The sequence below is a fragment of the Chrysoperla carnea genome, chromosome 2, assembly GCF_905475395.1.
Source record: "Chrysoperla carnea chromosome 2, inChrCarn1.1, whole genome shotgun sequence".
NCBI lineage: Eukaryota > Metazoa > Arthropoda > Insecta > Neuroptera > Chrysopidae > Chrysoperla > Chrysoperla carnea.
In genome coordinates this window covers 11,984,602-12,012,070 of record NC_058338.1, presented here as the reverse complement: position 1 = coordinate 12,012,070, position 27,469 = coordinate 11,984,602, and the positions used below count along the sequence as shown (strand labels likewise).

Genomic DNA, 27,469 nt, shown 5'->3' with positions numbered 1-27,469 from the left:
TTATGAATGTGTTGCAGTAATCTTGTAATGAAAATCATTATTATTTATTTAAATTACCGCACATACAAACAAGTATAAGTTAGTATAAGGTATTACATATGTTTTACGATTACAAAATGTTATACATAAATTAACATAATATGCTTTAATTTATTTACTTTTGTTTGTATACAATTATAATTCTAACTGTACAGGATGTTTCAGACACTTCTCGTACGATTCAAAGATGCATTGTGCAGCATTCTAATCTTTATCAAATTTTATACAAAGATTGAAATCTAAAAATTATACTATAACAGAATTATTTTTATTTTGCGTACACTTCGTAGGGTATTGATAACAGCCATCTCCAATCTATTTGGCTGTATATTATAACACTCAAATTTCGGATCCATTTATTGGTCTAACTTCAAGTATATTTCCATAAATAAACACATTAATTTTATAATTAAGCATAGTAAATCAATAATATAGTAATTGGGAAAAGAAATTAAAATTTGTTAGTTAGTCTCGTAGATAAAAAAGAAAATTTTCCCCTTAATTAAAAAAAAAACAAAATGGATTAGGTCGTGGAAGTTCAAAAAACAAAATGACCCGGTGAACTTCCTTTTACCTACAATTTATTTTATCGTAACTATTGATCAACGATTATTAATCTTAAATAACCTGCAATTTCAATTCATTAATAGCTATACTAATGCTTAGCCCGCCCACTAAGTCCGCTAAGCCCACCCTCAAGTCCACCCCCTGCTTAGCCCGTCCGCTAAACACAAATTTTACATCTATCTCTTGGACAGACCTTCGACCTGGCTGAAGTATATATAGATTGATTGATGCTGATGAAAATTTCGATCATTATTGACACCTGCAAACCAAGTGTGAATAATTGACTTTTTTCAAAAATTATAAATGGTATAGTATTTTAATTTAAAACCATAAACTTCTACTCTTGGACTAGAGGGCTTTAAAAAATTACAGCTGCATAAAAGTTCCATGAAATACCTCACATAAAAATTAAAAATTTGTGGTTGGTTAAAAACTAGTTAAAGAATTATTTAATTTTCTATATAATTGCAATTATCCATATTTAAAATGAATTTTCCAAGAATTTTCAAACAGTTGACTACTGGACTAGATGTTTTTAGCGAGTAGTTTGCCTTCAATGTTGAAGATATAGGTATCATTTATATTCATATAGTATTAAGATATCTAATAAAACAATAATATGTCAGTGTGTGTATATTGAGTTGTTTGACAGGTGAATGAGAATTATAATATGTGTCAGATTGGAAAATGATATTTTTATAGATATCGATCCAAATGATTTGTAGTTACAGATATTTATGACCACGTATCCACCTCATTTTAATAATATGGTTGGTAGCGATAATGGTGGGGATCGTAGAAGTCGACAGTTCAAATAAATCAACCGTAAAATTATTAAATAATCTTTTCAATTGCATTCAAATCCCATCATATCATTATTCAATTAAGCATTTGAAAATGTTTTCTAAGCGACAACAATTTTATCTTGAGCTATACAATATCCAGTAAAGCGTTGTACAGACTTTTTAATTCCTCCCTGCATATAAAACTATACAAGTTGGACCATTTTATAAACAAAAAGGACATAATACTTTTCTATGTCTAATTTGAACTGTGACAGATAAAAAAAATTATGAAATGCATGTAAAAAGAAATAGAATTGCACTTTTCGATGGGTTTTATCACAGAAAGTTTACCGTTTATTTAATGCATGGAAAATTAAATTGAAGAGAATATATATTCTACTGTCATCCTAAACAATAGCGAGTTATTTTCCAATAATTAATATTTAAAAAGGTCGAATAAATATTATGAAAAAAATGCATTCATTATAAATTATTGTAATTGTAATTAAAAAGTATAAAATAATATTATATGTTAGTATATTAATCTAAACGAAAAATTAATAGACAAAAAAAAACTAAAATTAATTAATTATAGCCAATAACTACAAGAACTAGGTATCTTTCATGACATCACAAACAAGATAGTAATGGAAGTAAAGTAGTAAAACTTACCCAGTGACCCATACATTTATTACAGACTCCAAAGACGCACAAGATGTGTTAGTAGATATTCGCAACTTTAGTGTTCGGACTTACCTATAAGCAAAACAAAACAAAATAAATTCATGGATATTTTAGTAACAACAAATAATTTTAAATTTTAAAAGGGCTCCAAATGTAATAACCCAATGGCAATTTATTCATTTATCTTGATTGTGCGACAAAATTTTGGAAAAAACGTTATCTATCAGGGTTGCCCTTTTCAATTGGATATTTCTATATCAAAAAATTTAAAAATCTAGAAAGTGTGATAAAAAACTATCTTAAATATTTAGACAATCTTGTAGTTTATAATAATACCATAAAAATATAAGGTTGTCGATTATATTAAAACAAAATTTTTATTTAATTATGAGTTCATCGAAGATCCATCATTTGATGAACAGAGACGACTGTAGTTTAGAGTATTGATGATTGAAGAGAGATATCTATTTTATCAAATTTATAAGCAGCACTTTCACACAATATATTATATATTTTTGTAGTTACGTGGTATTGTAAAGCTAAAACTAACACATTATTTGACTACAAAGCATGTATTTGGTTTATATGTATGTCCCGAGCAATAAACCAAACCAAAGCAATTTTTTACAATACTGTAGGGAAACGAACACCTTAAACAAAAACAAACTTTAGAAATAATTTGTAATCGAACTATTTGTTTTTCAATTACGAAGGTTTTTCTTATCATGGGAAAAACTGTATGTGCTCTCATTTCACCGTCAAAGTGATTGACAGCTGATCAGCTGATGAGCTGTCAATCACACGATGATTTTTAGAGTACACAGTAAACAATTTATTTTTATACTTGTGTTTTGTAGAATCTTTTGTAAGAAGCAAATTTATAATTTTCTTCTAAAATTTTATTCTTAATTATTTATTATTTAATAAAGCATTCTTTTTATTGAGGTGAAAAAAAAATTAGGAAATTTTATACAACTTTCAAGATGAATGGAAAATTTTCCTATAAGTAATAATAATCAAAATATGCACAAAGAAAAATGGACTTTCAAACTTTTAATTTTTCTTGGCTCAATTATTTTGATTCTTTAAATAGTAGGCCTTTCTATTTTTTATCAATTAAAAAACAAACAAACGAAATCAAATTTATTAGAAAAACTTTTTATAAATATTTTAAAAAGTATTGTTTTGGACAGTCCGAATTTTTCCTACAATTTTTAATCATATCAAAAATTTGCTTCCAAAATTTTTAACCACAGCAAAAACTTTTTCTAAGAAAAAAAAACGTAGAATGATTATATAGAGTGAAATCATTTACACTTTTACATGGATTTTTCGTTGAATATATTATTATGGTAATAAAGGTAAATTTTATCACAATTTTTGCATTAATTAAACAAATATTTCGGTAAAAAGCATTACACATTATTATATGGTTTAAAAAAATGCATAATTTGTGAGCCTTGAAAACAAAAAAAGCATACAATATTTATTCGGTTTTTTTTTTTGTAGTTGAACAAATATCCGACATATGTTTTGTTAATTAACCAACTTTGTATTATAATTAAATGATAATAATTTTTATTAAATGAAAATATAAAAAAAATTATATGATTATAAATAAATTTTTTAAATACATTTATATGTTATACTTGCTGTTTTTATTTTTTTACAATTACCATAGGAATTTACCTTGGAATAAAAACATACCTACTATATTACTTTGTTCATTTGTGATATAAAATTCAGATAATAATTTATTTAAAACAAGTGAATTGACTGAGTTAGTTGTTGAAATACCATGTATACAGTGTTGATTACGCAATCGTTTTTTAACGCCATGTTAGTTACAAAAAATAACCACTCTTACACGCAAAGCAAGATATCTATCATGTCTAGTCCATTTGTGATTGAGTCAACTTCACAAAGATTGTTGTTACCAGTTAACAGAGAGTTTGAAATAAACATATTGATTATTTTTATAAGATTTACCATATCTGCTCGTGTAGTTTTGCTCATTTACGAACTCGACTTCAACTTGATATCTCTTTTCGTTTTCAGTGTTCGTGTTGATAGACCAACAAACGAACGGATAACCGAAAATGGACAAATTAGATGATTTTATGAACACCTATACCAAAATTTTCTTGGTAGCATCAATATTTTTAAGCGTTAAAAACTTGGGACTAAACTTACCATACCTTGATATATTTCATATATACATGGTATAAAAAATTATACATGTATATATAAACTTTACATGCATAAATAAACTGGAAAAATGTAATTTTCAATGAAAATTATTATTTAGTTTGAAATCGTTTATTTTTAATTTACAATAATAATTGATAATTCATTTGGAAAATATTAATTATAAAATTTAAAATTATTATATTAAAATATTGTGTTTTTTTAGGAGGATCATAACTTGAAACAAAAAAAAAAATTTTTAATATCAATGAAACTGACTTTATTGGAGAGATTATTTTATGCCTTTAATGTTTGAACCAAATGTTACACTTTTCTATTTCAGCCCTCATCCGCCAAATGTGTAAGTAACATCAACGACGAACTAAATGGGATATTACCTCCGCTTCTCAGACACAACACTTATCTCTATTTTTAGTCGTTATTTACTAAACTATATCAATATTATTAATTTCATGACGGAATGAATAGTAAGTAAATGATTATTAGAAATTGGTAGCTATTGCAACTGCAATCCACTTTGATAAGAGCTATATCATATGTCTCAACTCGTGACTGAAAAACTATAGAAAAACACAACGAGAATAGTTCCTCATTGTATGCTTTTTTTAACGCCTTATAGACCAAGATAAAAACATTCATTCAATATCGATTTTCCGAAGACAAAAAAAACAAACTAAAATAATGCAAATTTTATTACAATAAATTGATTTCAAATAACTTTATAAACCTGACAAAATTCAAATTTAAAAATAAAAGTCTATTTAAAAATAAAAAAACGAAAGACAACCTTTCACAAAAGTTTTATACACATAAATTTTACCCCCATTTTATATAGAAAGAAATATAATCCAGAGGGTGATTTGGGCACTGGAAACGTGTATACTTACACACAGACACATATACACACACATATTAAATACAATAAGATACTGTCAACAGACTGACCTTACGAGTTCATCCCTCGTTTTTCTCAAACCAACAATATGATTGTCAATTTTATGCTTATACGCACACATTTATGAGGTTTGTTTTATCTTCATTGACAATACAAGTGTTTACCAAACAGAAACATATCGCTTAAAATTCATTATCTTTAGGTTTGTAAGAAAGAGGAACAAAAATAATGATTATATCCTTCATTCTATATTTCTTAAGGACGCGACGTTTCAAATGAGTGTATGTAAATATTTGATACTTACGTTTCATGCCTAAAGATTTAGAAAAAATCACTCTTAGAAGAAATAGCACAGAAATGCATGCAATTTCATCACTTTAAATGTCGCTTGTTATAATTTTCTTTACAGGAAAATTTTTGGGGTGCTTAAATTAATGAATATTAGTTTTCCAAATTATTCTTAAGAAAATTAGCCTTGTTACATCATAAAGCATATCTTTAAAGACACTTCAGTATAAGATCTATATGTTAACAAGTGAAATACAACAAACAATTGACTGAGCTAATTGTTGAAATACCATGTATAGAACGTGTTGAGTACTCTGTCACATTACACATACATACATGTCACACATTTATAACTGATATCGCCATATAATACATACTATACAATTTGCGTATAATTTGCGACCTCACGGGTAAACAGTGATGTTTACGAAAAAGTGTTTCAAACAAAAGTTGGTTCTTTTTTTATAAGGAATATTTTTTACAATTACTCTTTTGTTCTATCTCTAACGGTTTACAAGAAGTCAATTGTCCTATGTTGCTCATTTACGAACTCTTCCTCACTTTTTTCGTCCTGGTTTGAGTTATTGAGTTGACATATAGACGGACGGACAACCGGAAATGGACTGATTAGGTGATTTTATGAACACCTATAACAAAATTCTGTGCGTAGCATCAATATTTCTAAGCGTTACAAACTTAAGACTAAATTTAGTATAGGTATATTATAGACTTTGAATTTTTTGTAACAAATAACAATACACTACACTACACGCGAAAATTCGATGTATATTTATAATACATTGTTATTTGTTTAGTTTGGATTAGTGAAAACCGACTTTCTCCGATAAAATAAAATATAAAGCTAGTGACATTATTCACATTTAGTCGGTCCACCCTACAACAACAACAAAAAATGACATTTTTCTATTTCATATAATTTTCTTTCCCTTTTGCAATAGTAATTTTATTTTTTTTGTAATATTTTATTCTTCGAGAACATTATTTAATATCTCAATATTTTTACATATAAAAATTTCCACAGTTTTCAAGCCATATATCTTTTCTTTTTTTTTTTTCACAAATGTTATTATACAAATTGTAATGTAGAAAAAAGTTTTTTCATATTTAAACTTCATTTGTTTTCGACATTATTACAACTTTGATAAGAGAAAAAAATAATAAAATCAAAATCAAAATGAGATAAAAATAGAATGGCTTAGTTTGAACTGCTTACTATTCCGCAAATAAAATTAAAAATTAAAAACCCAGCTGAGTTGAATAGAATCTACTAAGAAAGAAACAACTCCAATATTTTACAAAGCGACTTGAACAATCGGAGCCCATTATTGGGAAGATTTGAGGCAGTAATGACACCCATCGTTAAAGTCTATATTATGTAGACTACTGGACAATTTGAGTTTTATTTCAGATGTTTCCATGGTAACGATAAACTGCTTTATTAAAAATAATAATAATGGGGTTTAACCTCCGTTTCTTTGACATATACGCCTATAAGAGAGGCCACCCACATCATTATTTGTTAATTTTTATTTATTTAGTTACAAACATATTTACAATAACATTTTGATGTGAGTGGAGTCGGTTACTTCGTTCTTATCTAAGCGACGACAATGTGATCAATTCTGCACTCGCATTAATTATAAATTGTTCACACTGAGACTGCCTGGATTCGAACCCGCAACCTAAGTCTAAATGGACAAACGCCTTAGACCGCTCGGCCATTTAGGCTCTTGCTTTATTAATATAATTATATGGATGGGCAGTTCTATGGGTTCCATATAAGTATGGTTTACATTGAAAATTTAATATTTAATTTAAATATGTTAATTTACATTTAAAAAATATTATTAATGCAATTTTGGTTCTAATTTTCACAATTTCTAACGCAGCAAGTTTAATTAATTTTCTTTAATTTTAATTTGACACTTACTATAGAAGTTTTACATGTAAAGAATTGAAAATTTATCATAACAATACATTTTAACGTCAAAATTATCCACCGCAAGCGCTGGTGTCTTTTTTACTGTCCTTACTATAACTACGCACTCAACGATAAGTCGCACCCCAAAAACATTTTAAAAATAGATCAATTTACATACGACCAAGGTAAGATAAATGAACTATCCTACAAAAAAACTATTGACATTTTATCTAGCACCGATTGAATAATACAAAAAATCGAACATCTATAATAACAAAATTGCCTGTCGGTACACAAGAGAAAAACAAATTTTAATAATACCAAAGAGAAAAAAGGAAAGTTTATTCAAAAATTATTTGATGACATAACATGCCAATAACAACAACAACGAAAATCAAAGGTTACATGATGTTTTCCTTCCTTTTTCGTTATAGAGGAAAATAACAAGCAAAAAATAAAAAATGGAAGGGAAATTATTTGTTATATCACAAAATTGATTTGGTATGATTTTAGAAAATAAAAACATTGAATCAAATCAAATTGTTTAAAAATAAAAATTTCAATATATACTTTTCGATGAAAAATAACATATCTAAATATTCCAAAAATCATGTTACTTCCATAATATACTGTTCCTATTTTAACGTTTCTTTTTTGAGGAAGGCCATCATCAAATATGACGGACTTTTATGGATTTTTAAAGTACCAACTCTCCCTTAAAATCCCATGAAAAGACAAATTTTAATTTCTGAGATTAGATAGTTTTAGCGAAGCGATTGGCAGATATGGAAAGCCCATATCATCGTAGATATTAATATTGGAAGTAAAGGAATATAAAGGTAAAAAAAAATATTTATAAGGTAAAGGTAAAATACCTTCTAGTTATGTCAATGTATGTATGTATTTACTTTTAACAAAACACATACACACATATACTGATATACAGTGTGTTCAACTAAGTCGGTACCATATACGGAAAACTATTTTATTATTTGTTTTTTTGAGAAAAAGTTATTCTTGATAAAAAGTCCTGCATGGTCTAAAACGTAATATGAACTAATAGGCAAACGTGCCTTAAAGAAGTCCCTCAGACTTCTGTATCTAGCATACGAGTAATACAGTGATAACCTAACCAGTCACAACCAAAAATACGAGTAAGACAGAGAGACAACATTTTTTTTATACCTATCTCATTACTTTTAGAGAAATTCAGATAGATAGAAGAGTCGTATACCCGTCTCGCTTCCTTTTCCATGAGCAATGCGGACTTGGATAAAGAGACACAACATAAAGTTTATGGCAAACAATAAAGTTATAACAATGGTGACTTTGACTTAAAATAACTCGCCCATGCCTGTTCTAGACCATGCAAAACTTTTTGTCAAGAATAACTTTATTTCATAAAACAATAAAAAAGTCTATTATATGGTGCCGATTTAAATGAACACACTGTATACATATATAGAGATAGACAGATACAAACATAAGGAAGATGATGAAGGAACCATCAGCAAGGGGTTAGATGTTAGAATATATAAATATATACAAGAAACGTAGAAGAACCCAATGAACGTACAAAATAAATAATATTTTATGTCATCAGAATTTTATTGATACACAAAGTTGTTTTATATATTATACCTTATACCTTATACCTTCGAAGAAAAACATGTATTTTCTTTGACAAAATACCATTCATTCTACCTGTATCTCTACCTCAACTTCTCCAGATAGAAGATGGATCATGGTGGTGGCAGGGGATAACAAATAAGAAAATAGGTGGGATTTTCTTATGAATACATTATCATCACTACACTTTACTACTAGCAACATCCAACATCATCAAAGACTTTTGAGCCTTATATATGTACAGTTTTTAGTTTACTAGGTGTTCTGTAATAAGAATACCTAATAATAAGTGTTAGAATGAGCTACAAAGACAAGTGGTTTTGTCACTCACTAGAGAACTAGCAATAGAAGAAGTGCAGAGCACAAGAAGTTACATTTCTTGTTGAGGCTGAAAATTATACCAATCATATCGAAAATTTCATGTTTTTTTTTTTTTTTTTTTGAAACACACGACTTTTATAGGTACTACTGTGTTTACTAAATGTATCCTATGATAGAAACGTAGTACGGAAAAACGTTATCACAGACGTGGAAATAAAAACTTGTTAATCTAAACAAACGTGGAAATTTTTTAGTTTTAAAAATATTTAAGATGTTTTCTGCCAATCAAAAGTATAAAAGAGCGTACCGTAAGGCCCGCACAAAATATTAGAAATCTTTTTTAATTTATGTTTCAAAATGATGATCATAGACCTAACCCATCTGCCAATTAAAGATTTCTGTTAAAGTTTAAAATATTAAATGTCAGATTGAAATTAATTTGTTTAATTTTTTTAAATATATCTTTATAATTTGTAGCTCATGTGTTATTCCGATGTATGAGCTTTATTGCTATATAGTTTCATTAAAATCCATTCGCTAGTTATTGCGTGAAAGCGTAACAAACAAACAAACATCCTTACTTTCACATTTATAATATATAGGAATAGGGATATATTGAATTTGAGATTGAGAGTAGTTGTTCCTGGAACAAGTTGTATAATGTGTAGTAAAACTACCTTGTATTAGTAGATACCTCATGTTATGCAAAATATTTCTAATAATCGTTAAGTTATAGTTTATTTTACATGGAAAACGTAAGCTAAACTCAGCTAAGCTTGCGTTTACCTACTTGTTATGTTGATATTGATGTTGTCTACTGTTTGCTTGTTTTGATGCATAATAATAAAATGTTATTTATTAACAAGCAAGAAACAATTCCATTTGATGTTTACTTGAACGATGTTTTAGTTATTTTATTAGTTTTTGCATCAGTACCTCACGTACAGTAGCAGTGCATTCAATATTATGAATTAACTTATAATCACGTTCGAAGAAGATACATTAATTATTTACTATGAACTAATAAATAACTTAAAGCTTAAAAAACAAATATTTTATATCTGTTTTTAAAGCTGCTCATATGTAAACAAAAGTTTACAATTCAAAAAGTTTTTCATTTTTAATTTAATTTATGGCTTACATTGAAAATCTAATATTATTGTCTAACACATGTCTGTATGCCTGTCTGGGATATCTTTGTGAGATATATAAAGCTCAAATCTAACAACAGAGTATACAGCCTTGTCGTACTCTTAACATTTCATTTAAGATCCAACCTCGAACGGAAAATTTTGAATTAATATCCCAAAATATAAACGAAAAAATCAAATTGCATTTATTACCAAAACTAATTTACAACAAATTTACCCATTTAAACCGTAATTCCCACGATAATTAAATCAATTGCTCTAAAAATTCCGTTTAATTTTTAGTAATTTTTGTAAAATACAAAATAGAATTAAAATTTTTACAACAAAATACTAAAAATAAATTTGTTGTTGCAATTTATATATTTCCGGAGGCAAGATAAAATGGTTTTTTTTCCCAAACCATTCATTATTGTAGATTTACGTTTTTTTCTATTTTAATAAATGACTATTACCTTTTTAGTTTTTAGTATTAATTAACCACAAACATATAAACATCAAACGTCATTAAATTACATAAATTAGGTGTATAAATAGTATCGCAAAAAAAAAAAAAATTTTTTTTTTAATAATATTTTATTTCAACAAAAATATAATATACGTCAATTTACCTAAATCGTTTTTCAATATCTGCTTTTTTTCTTTTTTTAACAAGCCAATTATACTATTTAATATTATTATTTTGTGTTAATTTAATGAAAATAAGTACTAACAGCGTTAATTGTTTAAATATCGAGCATTCAATTACTTATCAATATGTAAACAGTTTGAAATTAATAAATAATTTTCCAAATAATAGCAAACACAGCCGAATTTGAGTGTAAGAAATTGTATCGTTATAGTTTAAAATATAAATTTTTGTGAGTCCTTATGGACCACCTATAAATTGCGTCTCATCAATTTTACGATTTTTTTCTACGGAAATTTTCAATCTATTTTCCTCTCTCGACATAAAGCACCTGATAGTAAAATAAAAGGTTTTAAAAACAAGACAAAATTAAATATTAAAATTTAAATAAAATGGAACGACTACCAATTAAAATTTATAGTTAAAAGGATCATTCACAAGCCTTAAAATTAAACAATAAAACACAATAGAAAACTATTTACACAAATATTTATCAATCATGTACAAAAACTACACTCTATGGAGTTCTGAGCGCCTGAGCGAAAATATACCATCAATTTATTCGTGATCATTACTGACTAATACTTTGTGTTCAGTCAAGTAAAACCAATTTTTCAAGTTGCTTGGTTTTGGAAAACAAACTGATTCTAGATTCTTCTGATTGAAATTTTATTTTATCACGGACAATAAGGAAAATGGACAATGGGCATAGACATTTATCATATGGACAATAAAAGGGGAAATTGCTGTGTAAATCAAATCGGGCTTGTCTAACTCGGCTGGACTAATTGAGCTAATTGACTTTCAACCCTAAACCTGGCCTGCTGTTACATCTCATATACAGATGGAGACACTTGGCTTGTCCCTTTTTTGACCAGTTTCAAGCAAAACAGTACTCTTGTGATTTTTTTCTTACTTTTTGAAAAAAACAATTCTTGAAAAATAAAAATGCAATATTCAATTTTTAGAAAAATCTGTTTTTTTTTCAATCTCTGAGGGAATTTATTTTCAATCGTTCCAAGTGAAAATTATCAAAATCTTTGAAAATAAGTCGTTTTTTGAGGTTTCTTCATAAGAGCAATATATTTTATATCGATTTCCAATGATTTTTTTCATGACAACAAATTTGCATGATCCTAAGCTGAAATTTTAACCTCATATTCTTTGAGCAAAAGTCTATCCATAAAAAAATCTTGACTTTTCAATCAAACATTGTTGTCATGCTCATATATCCTTAAAGTAAAAAATAAGACTAAGACTCTATTTATCCTACAAATCCTTAAAACCAAACAAAAATAAACAATTATAAACAATAAGACATTATATCTCTAAACAAAACAAAAAATCTTAGGATAGGATTAATGATGACGTAAGTTTATAAGTAGTTTAGCCAATGAGGCGGCAAAGAACAATCGAATTGGTGATTGCCGACACATATACATACATACAGATAAAAAAAAAGAACTATGATGATGATAATGCTAGTTATACTGATGTCGGTATAGGACAAAGTGATTCCACGCACAACATTTTAAAGCAGTATGTGTATACGATTGTTGGCTGGCTGAATGGCTAACGAAGAGTTACATATACATAGCCCATGATGATGGTAGTACGACAGTACGACGGTCCACGACAACATAACATTCGTGGTGCTGCATTCCTAACGCTTAGATTAACATCGCTAAAATGTTGATTTTTTTTTTTCATAATAATCGTTGGACATTTTTTTTCTGGTTATACCATGTATACAGAATGTTCGATTTACATCTAGGCATAAAAGTATTACGAGTATAACAGAATACATGCATTAAGCAATGCATCTAAGTGAGAGGTATTATATGCATGTGTTAAAGCTTCGATATTCGTTGAGATAGTTGTAAGACGCTTGGAGAGTAAAAGTTTCTTAGTTGAATAGATAGAACTACAACAGATAAGCCACGATAGAAGTCACTTTTGCAATTTCATATAACATCTATAATTCTTCTTACTTAAATGCATTGCTTAACGCATGTACTCTATGATACTCGTGATAGTTATATGCCTAAATGTAAATCGAGCATTCTGTATATCAAAGTATACTAAGTTTAGTTCCAAGTTTGTAACGCTTAAAAATATTGATGCTACCAACAAAATTTTGGTATAGGTGTTTATAAAATCAACTAATTAGTCCATTTCCGGTTGTCCGTCCGTCTGTGCAAACGATAACTCAAAAACGAAAAAAGATCAAGCTGAAATTTTTACAGCGTATTCAGGACGTAAATATGCTTGACCAAAGAAAACAATGTAGAGATAAATTTTCCCTAAACTGCGTGCAGAGGGTCATGTGGAACGTTTCGGAACAGGAAAATTCCTTTTCCCTATTTTTTTATAAGGAAAGGAACCTACGTTTGTTTTTTTTTTAGTTACGAGTTCTATCAAAATTTTCCGAATTGACGATCAAAATCCGATAGATCTACCCCACTATTGATAAATGGAAAGTTATCAGGTTGTCTAAATTGAAACTACTGAAAAAGCGGTCCACTTCCTGTGATTAATGTGATTTGAATTTGAATATTTTAATTGGCCTTATAATATTTTAAGTACAAGTATTGCCATCTGGTATTAGAAATTATAACTACTGATTTCGGGTCTTCTTTTTATTTTAATTAATACGAATTATTATCGCCAGTTGGCGAGTTGCAACTGCCATTTATCAAAAATAAATAAAACAATAAATATTGTATAGTTAATTATCTCACTGTTGTGTAAGTAATCTACTTGTATTATATTATATCTAAGTGGATTACAGACAAATCGGAAGTTACGATGAGGAAATGAAAATATTGATCGTTGATAAACTAATATAATAATATAATTATTATTAATAAAATACTTACAATAATCCTTTGAACAAAAGCTCAGTATTCCGTATTAATTTGAAATAAACGAATAACGTTTGTTTTGTTGTAATGAACTCAACAGAACAGATCAATGTTTCACACAGGTATAAAGATAATTGAATAGTTTATTTGTATCTCTGTAAAGTAAATGATGCGATATGATTCAAATATCCTTCCTTGTAGGCAGTAGTATAATAATCCTTTCTATATTCCTAAACAACATAATTTGAGTGTTTTATTTCAACTATACCAACAGCTACAGGTAATACTGCAACAGGATGGTAATGTTGTTATTGAATATTAATAGTTAATACCGTTTATAGTTTATATAAACCATAAAGCTTTATTGTGAAAATTTCTACAATGGTTCTATTGAAATCTATTTTGATACAGTTCCAAAGGTAATGCAATAATACTATCAACACATATTAAGGGAATATAAGCCCGATAGTGGAAGCACAAATTTAAAAAATATATTTTTTAAATTTTGATGATAAATTAAATTATAACTTGACGATGGGGGTATGGGGGGGTATGGAGGTTAGCGGGTCATGCTAGAGCATCAGGCCTCGAAGCAATGGTTCAGAGCACCTAGCCAAATAGACCCTTGTACTCTATCCCCGCTACGCTTTTCAGTGGCTATTATAACCAACTGATGTACTGAAACCCAGGATTCGCCTAGCGCTGAGTTTCCTAATTTCTTCTGGTTCGACTATGGCCGGAACAAACCATTTCCTTCGCTGCTGTATGAGCGCCGGGCAGTAACAGAGAAAGTGGATCGATGTTTCTTCTGAATTTTCTCCGCATCTGTCACACGCGGGAGATTGTTTTTTTCCAATCTGATGTTGGAACTTGTTCAGGTTATCATGCCCTTTGAGTAACTCTACGATGACTCTAATATCAGCTCTGTTTAGTTTCAAGATCTCCTCGGCTCTGTTACCGAGCGAGTTTCCTTCACCCAACAGGCTTTTGGCGATTCGCCCTCCCTCGTAGCTGGTCCATGCCTTTAATTGTTGGTTTTTCAGATTATATCCTAATCTGTTAAGACCTTCTTGGTATGGCATCCTCGCAAGATTTTCTTGAGTGGGAGCCTTGGTGTTCCCAGTTTGGCCAGCTTGTCTGCTCTCTCATTACCGTTCCAACTAGAGTGTCCGGGGATCCAGGTAATATTGACTTTATTGTGCCTCACCAGGTTGTTTAGACTGTTTCTAGTCTCCTTGACGAGTCGCGATGACACTGTACAGTTTGATAGCGCTTTGACTGCTGCTTAACTGTCTGTGCAGATACTAATCACATCATCCTTCAAATTGGCCAATTGGAGGTGGTCAGCACATCTCATGATGGCTACCAGCTCTGCCTGGAATACAGTATTGTAACTGTCCAACTTGATGGATGTGTCATTAGCCCTTCTTGGGCCGCAAAACCCCGCGCCAACACCCAAAATTCATCATCAAAGTTGAAAATAAGGTACAAATAATTTCGACCAGAAGTCTAAACTTGCCTTGGCGCTCGTATTATCTTAATTTCAATTATATTATCAGGGAGCAATTCTGAATCACCATATTTCTATGTTGTAAGCGGTGTCGATAATATAATACTAACCGCTGTTTGTATAAATGCACAAATCCCTTGAGGATGTCAACCCATTATACATAGTTGAATTTGTAAGTATATTCTAATGTGATCTTTATATTTTCAATAATAATATTAATTTGCTTTTATTAAATTGAACTTAAGTCCTGCTTATTTCAACTTTCTTTAAATTTGGACTATTGATAAAATTTTTCATCTCTGGTGCAGATCATAGTTTTAAAATTTAAAAGGTTTTTTAGCGGTTTGAATTGTACTTTATTATAATATCGTTGTTATTATAAAACAATAATAATTAAATTATAACTCACTATAGTAATATATCTTAATTAATATGAAAACTGATAACTATTATTATAATATTTTTAATTTGAATGTATACGAACAATACGAGAAACGTTATCAAATTATACTTTTAATTACACTTAAAATTGATTGATTTTACGAATTGTTTGTGTTATGTTTAAATTCAAGTATTAAGTAGCAATTAACTGTTATTAAATTGTATACCATTTAAAATCAAAAAAACTTTAAACTTAAATTAAACCATTTTTGTATGAAAATTTTTTTTATTTAAATATAATTTTTAATTATGAAATTTTTTTAATTGAAACCATATATAATTTAAAATCAATTTGATTGATTTTGATGAAATTTTTTTATTATTGTCTTAATCATTCGAAAGGGTATAGTTTCGAGTCTATACTGCCCATTATCAGTGAATTCATACGAGATTAAATGTCCAATAACAATTCTAATTAGCTTAAAAACTAATTTATGAGAATATTTTAACAAATTTCGGTTAGAATAATGTGCTAACCATTTGCTTATGTAATCGTAATTAAGACTGTTGCCTCTCTATGGGCAAATCGACAGAAAATTTTACATTTACCATAAGAATTTAAAGTCGATTGAACGTCTCTAGTTCGAGATAAATTCAATTAAGAAATGTCTATTATATGAAGAATCACATATATCTATTGCTATTATCATGCAGAATATCTGATAAATGTACAGTAGAGTTAAAAGTAATACTATTTTTGAATATGTATGTGTGTTAAGCATGTGTATACATACATACTATTGCTGTTAAATATATTACACAACATTTTTCCAAAATTGTACGGAGGCAAACACCTTAAGACACTCCTTAGTGAATTGAAATGATTTAGTGAATATCCATAAAATTTGATGGGTTTCGTAGTAACATTATGTCAAATTATTTTGCAACCTTGGGATTCACGATGTAATAATATGACGATGTTAAAGTGTGACGTTATAGTAATTTAGTTTTATATCATAGTTATAGATATAAAATATTACTCATTTATTACTGCATAAATAAGGAAAACAAAATCATTACCACCAGGCTCTGATTCAGGTTAAAAGATATAGTAGCTTCAATCGTCTAATATGTTACTGACTTATAATTAAGAGTTGACAATTTTAAATTAGTTAAATTTCATATGTCAAAAGAAGCTCTACGTTTGTGCTTGGTTTAATTTATTGTAAAAACGTCAGTACTGTTTATAATAAGCGAAAATTTGCGTTAAATTGGAAATATTTGTAGCATGCTTAACTGTACATTATTTAAGACAATGGAAATTGAAACAATAATATTTTTATAAAGTTTAGATAAACCACAAAAGAAAATATTTTCAAGGAATTACAAACACAGGCAGACAAAACGTGTATATTACTGTCTAGAAATGTCTACAAATATGATGAACAAAAGTTTATTACTTTTGTATAGGAGAAAGTCGTCAAGATTACCTAACTGTCTAAATCGGTCCATGGTAATATTTAAGTTTTTCTTTTAACTAAGAACTCTTCTATCGTTAAACGATTTTTGGTAGGGAAAAATCTTCTGCAATCGTGATAGCAATGCTACGTCATCATTACCATAATCAACAACATGCTATGAACATAGCTACAGATGTAACACTGTAACCTATAACTTTTTAAATCGAAAAAAATGACCTATATAATAATGATAAAAGCTATACAATTAACTATTAACTAAGTGATTCTGATCTTTGGAAACTTCTGTTTACTGTTCACAGATGGTAATACTTATAATTTGTTTTTATTTTTATAATAATAACTATAAGTATATTTTTTGTATACAAACGTTAGTAATATCAATTTAAAAATTATGAAATTAAAAAAAAAAACACAGTTATATCAAAGTTTTAAGTTTGCATTTCCATCGAAAGTACTCATAACTGACTTCATCTTTTTTGTGTCTTCAATACTATCATGAAAGTGATTGCGACATATTTGGTCAATTTTCAAAAACAGGCTTTGGCTTGTTATTTTATGCAAATTAGTTTCCAGGCCATTTATAATCATTTTGGCATACATTTCGTCGATCTACAACGAATTAATTGTACAAAATCATTTAATTTTACATAATTCTATCACCTTATCCATTATTTTCTTTTCTCATCATGGGTTTTTCTTTCTTATAAAAATATTATTACGCATAAAAGACAAACATAATTTTTATTTTCAGTGTCACATTTTTCACGATATAAATTTAGAAAATATAAAAACAGACAGGCAGGGCAAGTGAAAATAAATCATTTTTTTTAGTATAAATTTTATGTGTAGGATCTCATAAAATATTATAAATAATTCAACACGATACTTTAAATTAAATTTAAGTGACAGTCACAGTGCAAACTTACAAACCTTGCTTACTATACTTATAAGTTATATAAATTTATATTTTTGTTAAATTTTGTTAATATTCTTCTTGTGTTTATAATTTAATTGTGCAATACCACCCACGCTAGTAATATTTCATATGTACATGGTAATAATACATATGTTTAAATAAATGCACTAGTATGAGAATTTTATTTAAATTAATTAAAACAACACTTTTAATTCATTAAAATTAATTCAATCTATATTGTCTAGGAACTGACACTGCACAAATATACATATTTTCTTTTGTTATCTATGAATCCTGGTGTGCCAAAATAATCTTTGAAATATTCACGAAGTCTAAAGAAGGGGGTTTTGTTCAAAAGTTTCATTGGAAACAACGATCCAAATGCAACAATTTCTAAGCTATGAACTTTGGATTAAAAATTTTCAATTATCTACAAATTTTCAATCCTCATTTTTCTATACTTTTGGAGGAAATGGACATCAAAGTTTTGTCCACATTTGCACCCTTATGGATAAACAATAACGTTTACGAATAAATATTTCAAACGAAAGTTTTTTTTTATCTACGGATCCAAGGCCCATAGCCTTACTTTTTACGTCCTGAGCTCGCTAGAAAAACTTCAGTTTACAAAATGAACTCTTTAGGTGATTTTATGAACACCTATACCAAATTTTTTTCTAAGCGTTACAAACTTGGGACAAACTTAATATACCTTTATATATATTACATATATACAGGGTAAATATGGTTAAACCTTTCAGGTTAGACCTTTTAGACAGCTTCGCCATTTGAAACAAGGTCTGTATGTTTCTGCGAGCTTTAAATAAAAATGTTAATGAATCTGATCAAGAACTAAACTAAATCGCCAAAAATTTAAAATATTGAAAGTGATTTATAACATATGCTTGATGATGTAAGTGATTTATAACGTATCTTCGTCGAATGAATCATCTTCAGAGTCGTTTCAAGTATTTTAAAAATAACCAACCATCAAGACTGATGTTTGACGTCTAATATCATGCCAAGGTCATTATAAAGTCTTCATAACTGTCGAAGGCACATTTCATGGTTTCCTAGCTATAATCTAAATTTCATATCTCGTTTTTTCATATATAACACATTTTTATCCTATATTAATGGAAAACGATTAAATTACAAATGGTCCTTGATCTCTGATAACGGAACTCTAAAAAATAAAAGCGTCAAGGTATATAGCAGTATAATAAATAGTTTTTGGTTTTTTTACAGGTTTGTAGAGCAACACAAAAAAAGTACTTAAATATTTTTTTGTGATTTTTTTAAAGCTTTTGTTGACATATTTATTATGATAAATGAAAGATATTTTAAAATTAGGAAGCAGTATTTTGTGTCCGTTTTTTAAATCTGTTTGTGTGTCTGTATCATCTGTCGCATTGTGCTTAAATATCTACAAATACATGTTACAACTTTTAATATTACCTACAAATACAGTAATACGACTTTGTATACATGTATACCATCAAAGTAACTACTATGTTACCAAATATACAAGCGATTTGTAACATATTAAAGGTGGAATCATATAGCATATTATTAAAAAAAATAGTTTTTTATTCAGACAGGTAGCAATTAATTCTTTTTTTACTCCAGTATTGACACAGTAATTTGTCTAATACACCTACAGTTCAATGGAAAAGTATCCCAAAGTTTTTAGCCACACCCTACCTATTACAAAACCCCCGACAAATGCGATTTATTTCTTGTAAACCGATTTTTGAATACTTTGCTATAAAATGTTCTCAATCGAGTCGGTCCGACCGTTTAGGGACTACGATGCCACTGAGAAACACACAGACGCACAGATAAACACTTTAAACTTATAACACTCCTTCTTAAATTAATATCAAAGTGATGGTCAAGGACATCAGATGAGATGAAAAGGATACTTAGAGAGCTATCTTTCACAAACAAAGTTTTTTCTAAATTCATTTTAAAACTGTTCCATGGTTAAAATTTCAAATTAAAAAGAAGCTGACTAAAAATCCAATCTTCATGAATAATCGTGGAAAATATAGTAATTCATCTTCAAAATTTTAAGAAGCTCTTTGTACATTTGGTGATCGTTTAAATCTGTTTCTCTGTGTATATTATTCATTGGTCCAATAAGCAGATCTTTCTTATAGTTGCTTACTACAACCACTGCACACAATTTAAGTTGCTGTTGCCTACGGGGTTGTTTAAAAAATAATAATGTATATGTGTTATGTGATGCGTATTTTCAGGTGCATTTTAAGTCAATGTTTGCTTGTTCTGTTCTGTAGTGATAGTGAAGCTGAGGAGATCAAATAGCCGTGAGAAATTTGAACAAAGAATTATACTACTTCTGGGAATATCATCATTTCAGTTTTATTTTATTTTTTAAATTTGTTTTTTTGATATTGAGTTTGTACTTTTGTTTTATAAATTCTATCAATGATATTTAAATTATTAACTTTTTTTGTATTCAATTATTTAGCTTTTTGTAATTATTTTATACGCCAAGTGTAGATAAAACCATACAAAATAAGGCTCTAAAGTTAATATTTGAAATTGTTTTTGTAGGGTCTTGTTTCTGCATATAATGATGAAAGTTTTGAAGTCCAATTTCTGCGGGTAATTTGTCACTATCGATCTAATTGGGTTACTTGCAAAATAACTGCAAAATTTTCAAACTGTTCAGTTTTTGCAGTTTTGAAATTTTAATGTAGAATATGACTGGCGTATAAATACAAGTATATTATTATTAATTTTTTAACCGACTTCAAACGAAATAGGAGGTTCGACTGTATTTTTTTTTATGTGTGTTACCTCAGAACTTTCGACTGGGTGTATCTATTTGAAAGCTGGTGCTTCCGGTATGATTCCATTTAATTTTGGTCTAGTTCTGACAACGGCATCCATGAGAAAACCAGTCTTAAATTTGCATTAAGTATGCGCGACAAGAGGACGAATAACTCAATATCACGCTAACCGATTTCAATTACTCTTTTTTTAGTGATAAATTAGTTATTGTACTTCAGATTCATTAAATATCGCAAAGTAAAAAAAACTTTTAACACAAAGAAAACCGACTACAAGAGAAAACTTTTTCAAAACAAATTAATATGCACTAAAAAGTAAAAAAATAACGATAATGCAGTTAAAATTATTGTTATTCTTGGAGTCGATGTCAGCCCAGCTAATGTAGCAAACTGTTCTGTCAGAGTTGTTTCCTTGGCTGACAGCGGCTCCAAAAATAACAATTATTTTAAGTACATTACATTATCGTTATTTTTTACTTTTTAGTGCATATTAATTTATTTTGGAAAAGTTTTTCTTTTGAAGCCAATTTTCATTAAAAGTTTTTTTTTAATAATTCAAACCATTAATAAATCATGGTAATAAACTATATGAACGCCTACGGTAACTCGGTGACTCCTGAAGTCCTGACACACAGGAAATATTTTTTTATATAATTTAACACTTTCAAGTTTCTTTACCATATAATATTTACATAAATAATATTTCAGTTATGTTTTTTTATAAAAGTAATTAATTATACTTCCTAATAGTTTGGCACACAAACATAATATTCATGAAGGAAATTCTATGAAAAATTGTTTAAAAAAAAGTTTATTTTGTGTGTTTATATACATTTACACAGTATTTGATACACTCACTCACTCTAAAACACATCTGTGGTTTTTTTTTCATTTATAAATGACATTTTTATGTAGATATCAGATCGTTGGATGTATCTAGCAACAGTGTATGTAGGGTGATTCTTTATGTGACGGACACTTCATTTTAAATGCGTTTTATTTTACGTCATATTATGAATACTGTTAAGTTAACAGTTTTTGTTTTAGTGTACTTTTATGGTTGATTTTTATCCCTCTGGCACTACCTACAAAAGGAACTCGCGTTCGAGAGTGTTTTTAACCCTCGAACTAAAAAAAGGGGTGTTTGACCGCTATGTGTGTGCGTGTGTGTCTGTGTGTTTGTCTGTCTGTGGCATCGTAGCGCCTGAACGGATGAACCGATTTAAATTTTTTCATTTGAAAGATAATTTAACGGAGAGTGCTCTTAGCTATCATTATTTCAAGTGCGAGCTAAGGTTTCCGTACAGGAAAAAACTAAAAAATTTGTGATGATCTACAAAATCGATTCAGTTTGGAAAAGGCATGACATATAAATAGTTACTATCGAAATGAATGATCAAATAAACCTGGTTCAATTCATTTCGAAAAGTGAAATGGTAAAATAATTAGGTATTTTATAACAATAATTCAAAAGAACAAAGTCAACTCAAATATTTCAATTTCAATTAAAACATTTCCAAAAATTGGTCCCAAAAAATGATTATTTAGGTTCTTAAGATACTGAAAGCTAAAAGTTTTACAATGTTAACACCATACTTAAAGTATTTTTAAAATAAAAAACTAGTTATATTTTTTCTATTCATCATGATTCACTTTTTCATAAAATCACTCTGTATTATATACTCTATGTATGTATTGACCTTATAATATTTTATTTTTATTTAGTTTTTCCATATGTTTGTTAATTAAGTGAGTATATTGGCCGCATAGTGATGCCGCAATTAACTTCAATAGTACAAAAATCTTGAGGATTCATCACCGAAAGAAATTTAAAACAAGGGAACTTTGTGGAAAGTAATGCTGTTTGATGAGTAGAATCAGATTTTAAAAAAAGTTTCCAACTACTTTTGGATTTAAGTGAACCTTGTTTACAATCGTCTCCCAATATACACACCAGGAAAAAATCCTTGGGAAGAATGGTTTTATATTTTTTAAATCATGATTCGCACTACAAAATATTATATATTTATATTTTATGTACCAGGTTTGTTGCGGCATCACTTGTATATTTAAAAAATAAAATTGATAAACTATGGAGCATATATCCAGCCAAAAAACTTTTTTTTTAGACACATAGTAAATATTGAATTTCAATAAATGTTACATTTAAAATATAATTAATTTTTTTCACAAATTTTAATTTTTTAATTCATTGGCAATGAAGTAAAAAAAATTGTATACATTGTAAAGTTGTTTTTCCAATGAAACGCCGCGTCTTGAATCGTGTCATCTTTCTAAATATGTTTTTTCATCACTTCGTTTCTAAGTAAGATGATTAAGTTAAGTTCAGTATTTGATGGTAGATTTAGAAACAACTTCGTTGAAAATTAGATCAATTTATTATTTTATCATCACTTTGTTTCTTAGTAAAATGATACAATTTTGTTCAGTATTTGATACAACTAAAAATAATGTGATGATCCCCAAAATCGTTTCAGTTTGGAGTAGGCTCAAACGAAAAAGTAATTTAATGGAAAGTGTTCTTAGATACGTTTCAAGTGCGAGTTTAGGGTTCCGTTCCATGAAAACTTTCGGGGATTTTTAAAATTTTGTAAATTTCACTTGTTTTAATAATCATTATTATAATAGTTTTTTATACAAACGTTAATAATTTCAATTTATAAGGAATTAAGTTTTAATTACTCATTAATTAAAAAATTTTAAAAACACAGCTATCCAAAGTTTTAATTTTAATTACTTTTTTCTTACAAAACTCATTGACAATCTCCTGACGACAATCTTAGGTATTCGCACAAGAATGATTTGAATACAGTACATTATTCTGCAGTAAGTGTAGACTTGGATGGGTAATAGACAAGGCAAAAAAGCCTCAAATTATAGCACAATCTTAGATTCGCACACATACATTCAAATCAATTTTTTTTCATTTAAAATGAGTAAAGAAATTTGAATGGCAAATGAAATAAATGGTGTCCGAAGTTACGTAGAACAATTTGCTAATTGTATAAATTATAAGTTAAATTGTTCAAAACCTGCACTGCATATCATTATTATTAAATACAAATAATAATAATAAAAAGAATACGACTTAACTGACATATGACAAATTATTGTTGGCACTGTAAAATTTTTCACACAAATTTTGTTTTAAATGTATTCAAGTCAAGCAGTATTTTAAATAATATTCAGTTAATCAAATATAATGAACAGTTAAATAATATATTTTATTGATACAATACTTGTATAACATTAATAAAGTTTTAATTTTATTATACAAGTTGTTCCAGGTGGCTGTCCTGGCGTGGGACACACTTAGACCATAGGGATCGTTGTGATACCGAAAAAGGGTTGGCACATCCCCGGCCACTACTCCATGAACCATTTGGAGATGTTTAAGAACAGCAGGAGAGCTTTGACGTCGACGAACTTTAGGTCGGAGAGGTCGTCAAAGAGAGGCTAGCTCAAGTAAGTCCATCTCCTCATGACAAGAGCTGGGCTGTGACAGAGAAGATGAGACATTGTCTTCTCCTTGTCACCACTGTGACAGCTCCAGCAGTAGTCGTGATACACTGCCAGACTCAGGCGTTCAGCATACCTGCCGCCCAACCAGTGTCATGCAATAGTCACAACAACTTTGCAAACAGAGGCCTTTGGAAGTGATATAAGATCTTCGGTACGCCTGCGATTGTACTCAGACCATATCTGTCTTGTAGTACCCCAAGCACGTTCCTCCTACCATCTAGCCATACCTTTCCTTTCCTTTTTCTTATCCCTTTTAAATGACATGTTCGGTACAATATTGCATGCCTTAAAAAGAATGAATAAATTGAATTGAAGTCCAATTTTAATGATAATGAAGGTCAAAGTCAAATTAAAGCTCTATATCCTTACCAAATATTTCACATTAAAAGATTAAGTGGCCCACCCAATATAATAATAAATATTAAATTTTATTATATAATTGAATATATGTGGATCACTTTTTTGTTTAATTAAATTTAATTGAGTATCATTTGTGGTTGCAGTACATATTCAAGGCGAAATTTAATGATTTTATTTTTTGGCATTCGATTTGTTTATAGAAAATGTATGTCGTTGGTAAGAAAACTATCGATCCAAAGTTTACTCACTGTTTATGAAAAACTAAAAACCATATAAATTATATATTATTAATTGTAAAAGTTTTGCATTTTCCCAATTAGTGATCAAATAAAATTATGTCTAATTCATAACGTATTAAACTAGTCCTAACAAAAAATGACTCATTTTCAAGTGAAAATATACACCATAATGGAAAAATTTGTTCCAACATATTCAAATTTGAAAAATAGATACAATTTTTTACCTGTATTTTGGAAATTTTTACGGGTACAAAATTGCTGAAAATTTACCTTCTTCAACAAAGTTTTCTTACATGATATTAGAATTAGACTTTCCGAATCAATATTGCTTAAAATTTCATAGATAGAGAACAATAGCAAAATTTTGAGCAACTGTATTTTGGAAACTGTTAGGTGTACAGAGATGATTTCGAGTGCCTTTTATATTTTAGAAATAATTATTTTCAATAAAATAAAAATTTTTAAATGATTTATGTAAGTTTTGTGTTAGAATAATATAATTTTAATATTTTTGGCTTGTAAAATATAAATTAAAATTAAATAATTTTAATTCTAGGTATTTAAAGATGAATAAAATGGCATTATACTGTAGCCGTAGCCACGTATATGTATACATATATTCAATTAAAATTATATTCTAGTCTAATTAATGTTTAATTTATGTTTTTTGTAAAGTTCTTCTATGTCTAATATTATTTTAATTAACATTTATTATAAACTCTATATATGAAAGTAGTATATAAGCAATTTAATATTAAAGTTATTGATAATGAAAATTATGGAATAGGTAATCAATAAAAATTATCTAATTAGTCCACTTCCAATTTCCGCTTCGTCATCACGATATCTCAAAACGAAAAACAGACATCCAACTCAAATTTTCTTTATGAAAAAATAAACAACAACTTTTATTTGAAACATTTTTTGGCAAATTTGGGGTTAAACTTTAGTTGTCATTATCTCCAAAGGTATGAAAATAAGAAGATTGCAATTTTATAAGTAAAAAATTATTATAAAGTATGTACCAACAGATAGAATTTCAAAATAATTTTCGATCTGTCTATAAGAGGAACAGATTCAATATTTAATAAGTTAATTATAACAACAAATCGCTTACTCGAAATAGATTATAGAGGACTCGATCAGAATAGAAAAAACTGCACTCACCTAAAAACAAAACAAAAAATTTAGTGAATATTCGAGAAAAATTGATTCATACAAAAATTAATCCAATCGCATCTATTTTGCAATTATTGATCAAACGGTCAGCCCGCGCACCATTTAGAGTAAGTAATTTGCTTTACTATCCGATCTGCCGAACCAGCAGTTTTACATAACCAACAAACTTTTCGTACAACGAGCTACGAAAACGTCAGTCGCCCTGTAAGCTCAGTTTGTTAAGGCGTAATTCCGTCCGCGGTATGCTTAGGGTTGCGGAATCCCGCCATCGCAACAAAAATAATTTAATTAAGGGTTATGATGGGCTGGTGCAGTGCATGGTCTATGCACGAAGGAGGTGCACCCAGCCTCTATAATTGAGGAGCTGATAAATGAAATTATTAGCGAAAAGGTGGTAAAACACATATATGGTATCACAATGTGCTCTATAGCCTAAGTGAGTCCTTCGTGGACAGCCAATATAACCTAGCCTAATCAATGAAAAGGTCAAAGTGGAACAACTATTGTTCAGAACAGCCAAAGAAACATAGTAAATTGAGTTTGACTTTTAACTTAAGTGAATCTCTTAATCTTATAAAAACATTAAATATAGTAAAATATAATTATTTGACTGTTATTTCTAAATGAATATTCCACAATCGTGATTTGTAAAAGCTTATGATGTTATGAATAAACAAAACAACAACGAAAAAAAACGTAAAATAAATATAAATGTATATTTTACGCATTTATAAATTTCAGTAAAATGTACATAAATTATATTTTCGTTTAGTTTTTACTTTATATAAACCCAAAGTGCATGTAAGTAAAATGGTATGACGTTAGTTATTATATGTAAATCATTCTAGTATGAAACATAAGTTGCATTAACGTTTGTAAATGTAAATAGGGATGGTAAAAGATAACTTCACTATCGAAATATCGATACGATATTGGTAATATATCAATATTTTGTAGAATATTTTTAATAATGATGATAAAAGTTAAAATAACAAATTTTCTAGAACCGATTAAAGAAAGATTGTTTAAAACTATGTTGCATT

At 28.5% G+C, this 27,469-nt stretch overlaps 1 protein-coding gene across 3 annotated transcripts in view; it reads right to left on the bottom strand.

Moving 5' to 3' along the window:
- Window positions 1-27,469, bottom strand: part of LOC123292048 (protein scalloped) — a 267,373-nt gene that overhangs the window by 180,756 nt on the left and 59,148 nt on the right. The window contains exons 1-2 of one of the 3 annotated variants that reach the window (XM_044872554.1): window positions 26,365-26,385; window positions 2,064-2,147 (exon numbers count right to left, since the gene is read on the bottom strand). The exons of 1 other annotated variant lie outside the window; for it this stretch is intronic. In XM_044872554.1, the coding sequence (XP_044728489.1) occupies window positions 2,064-2,079 (16 nt within the window). In that variant the 5' untranslated portion in view covers window positions 2,080-2,147; window positions 26,365-26,385. Of the gene's footprint in view, window positions 1-2,063; window positions 2,148-26,364; window positions 26,386-27,469 lie in introns of those variants that run through there. One more of the 3 variants, XM_044872553.1, reaches the window with a different exon arrangement.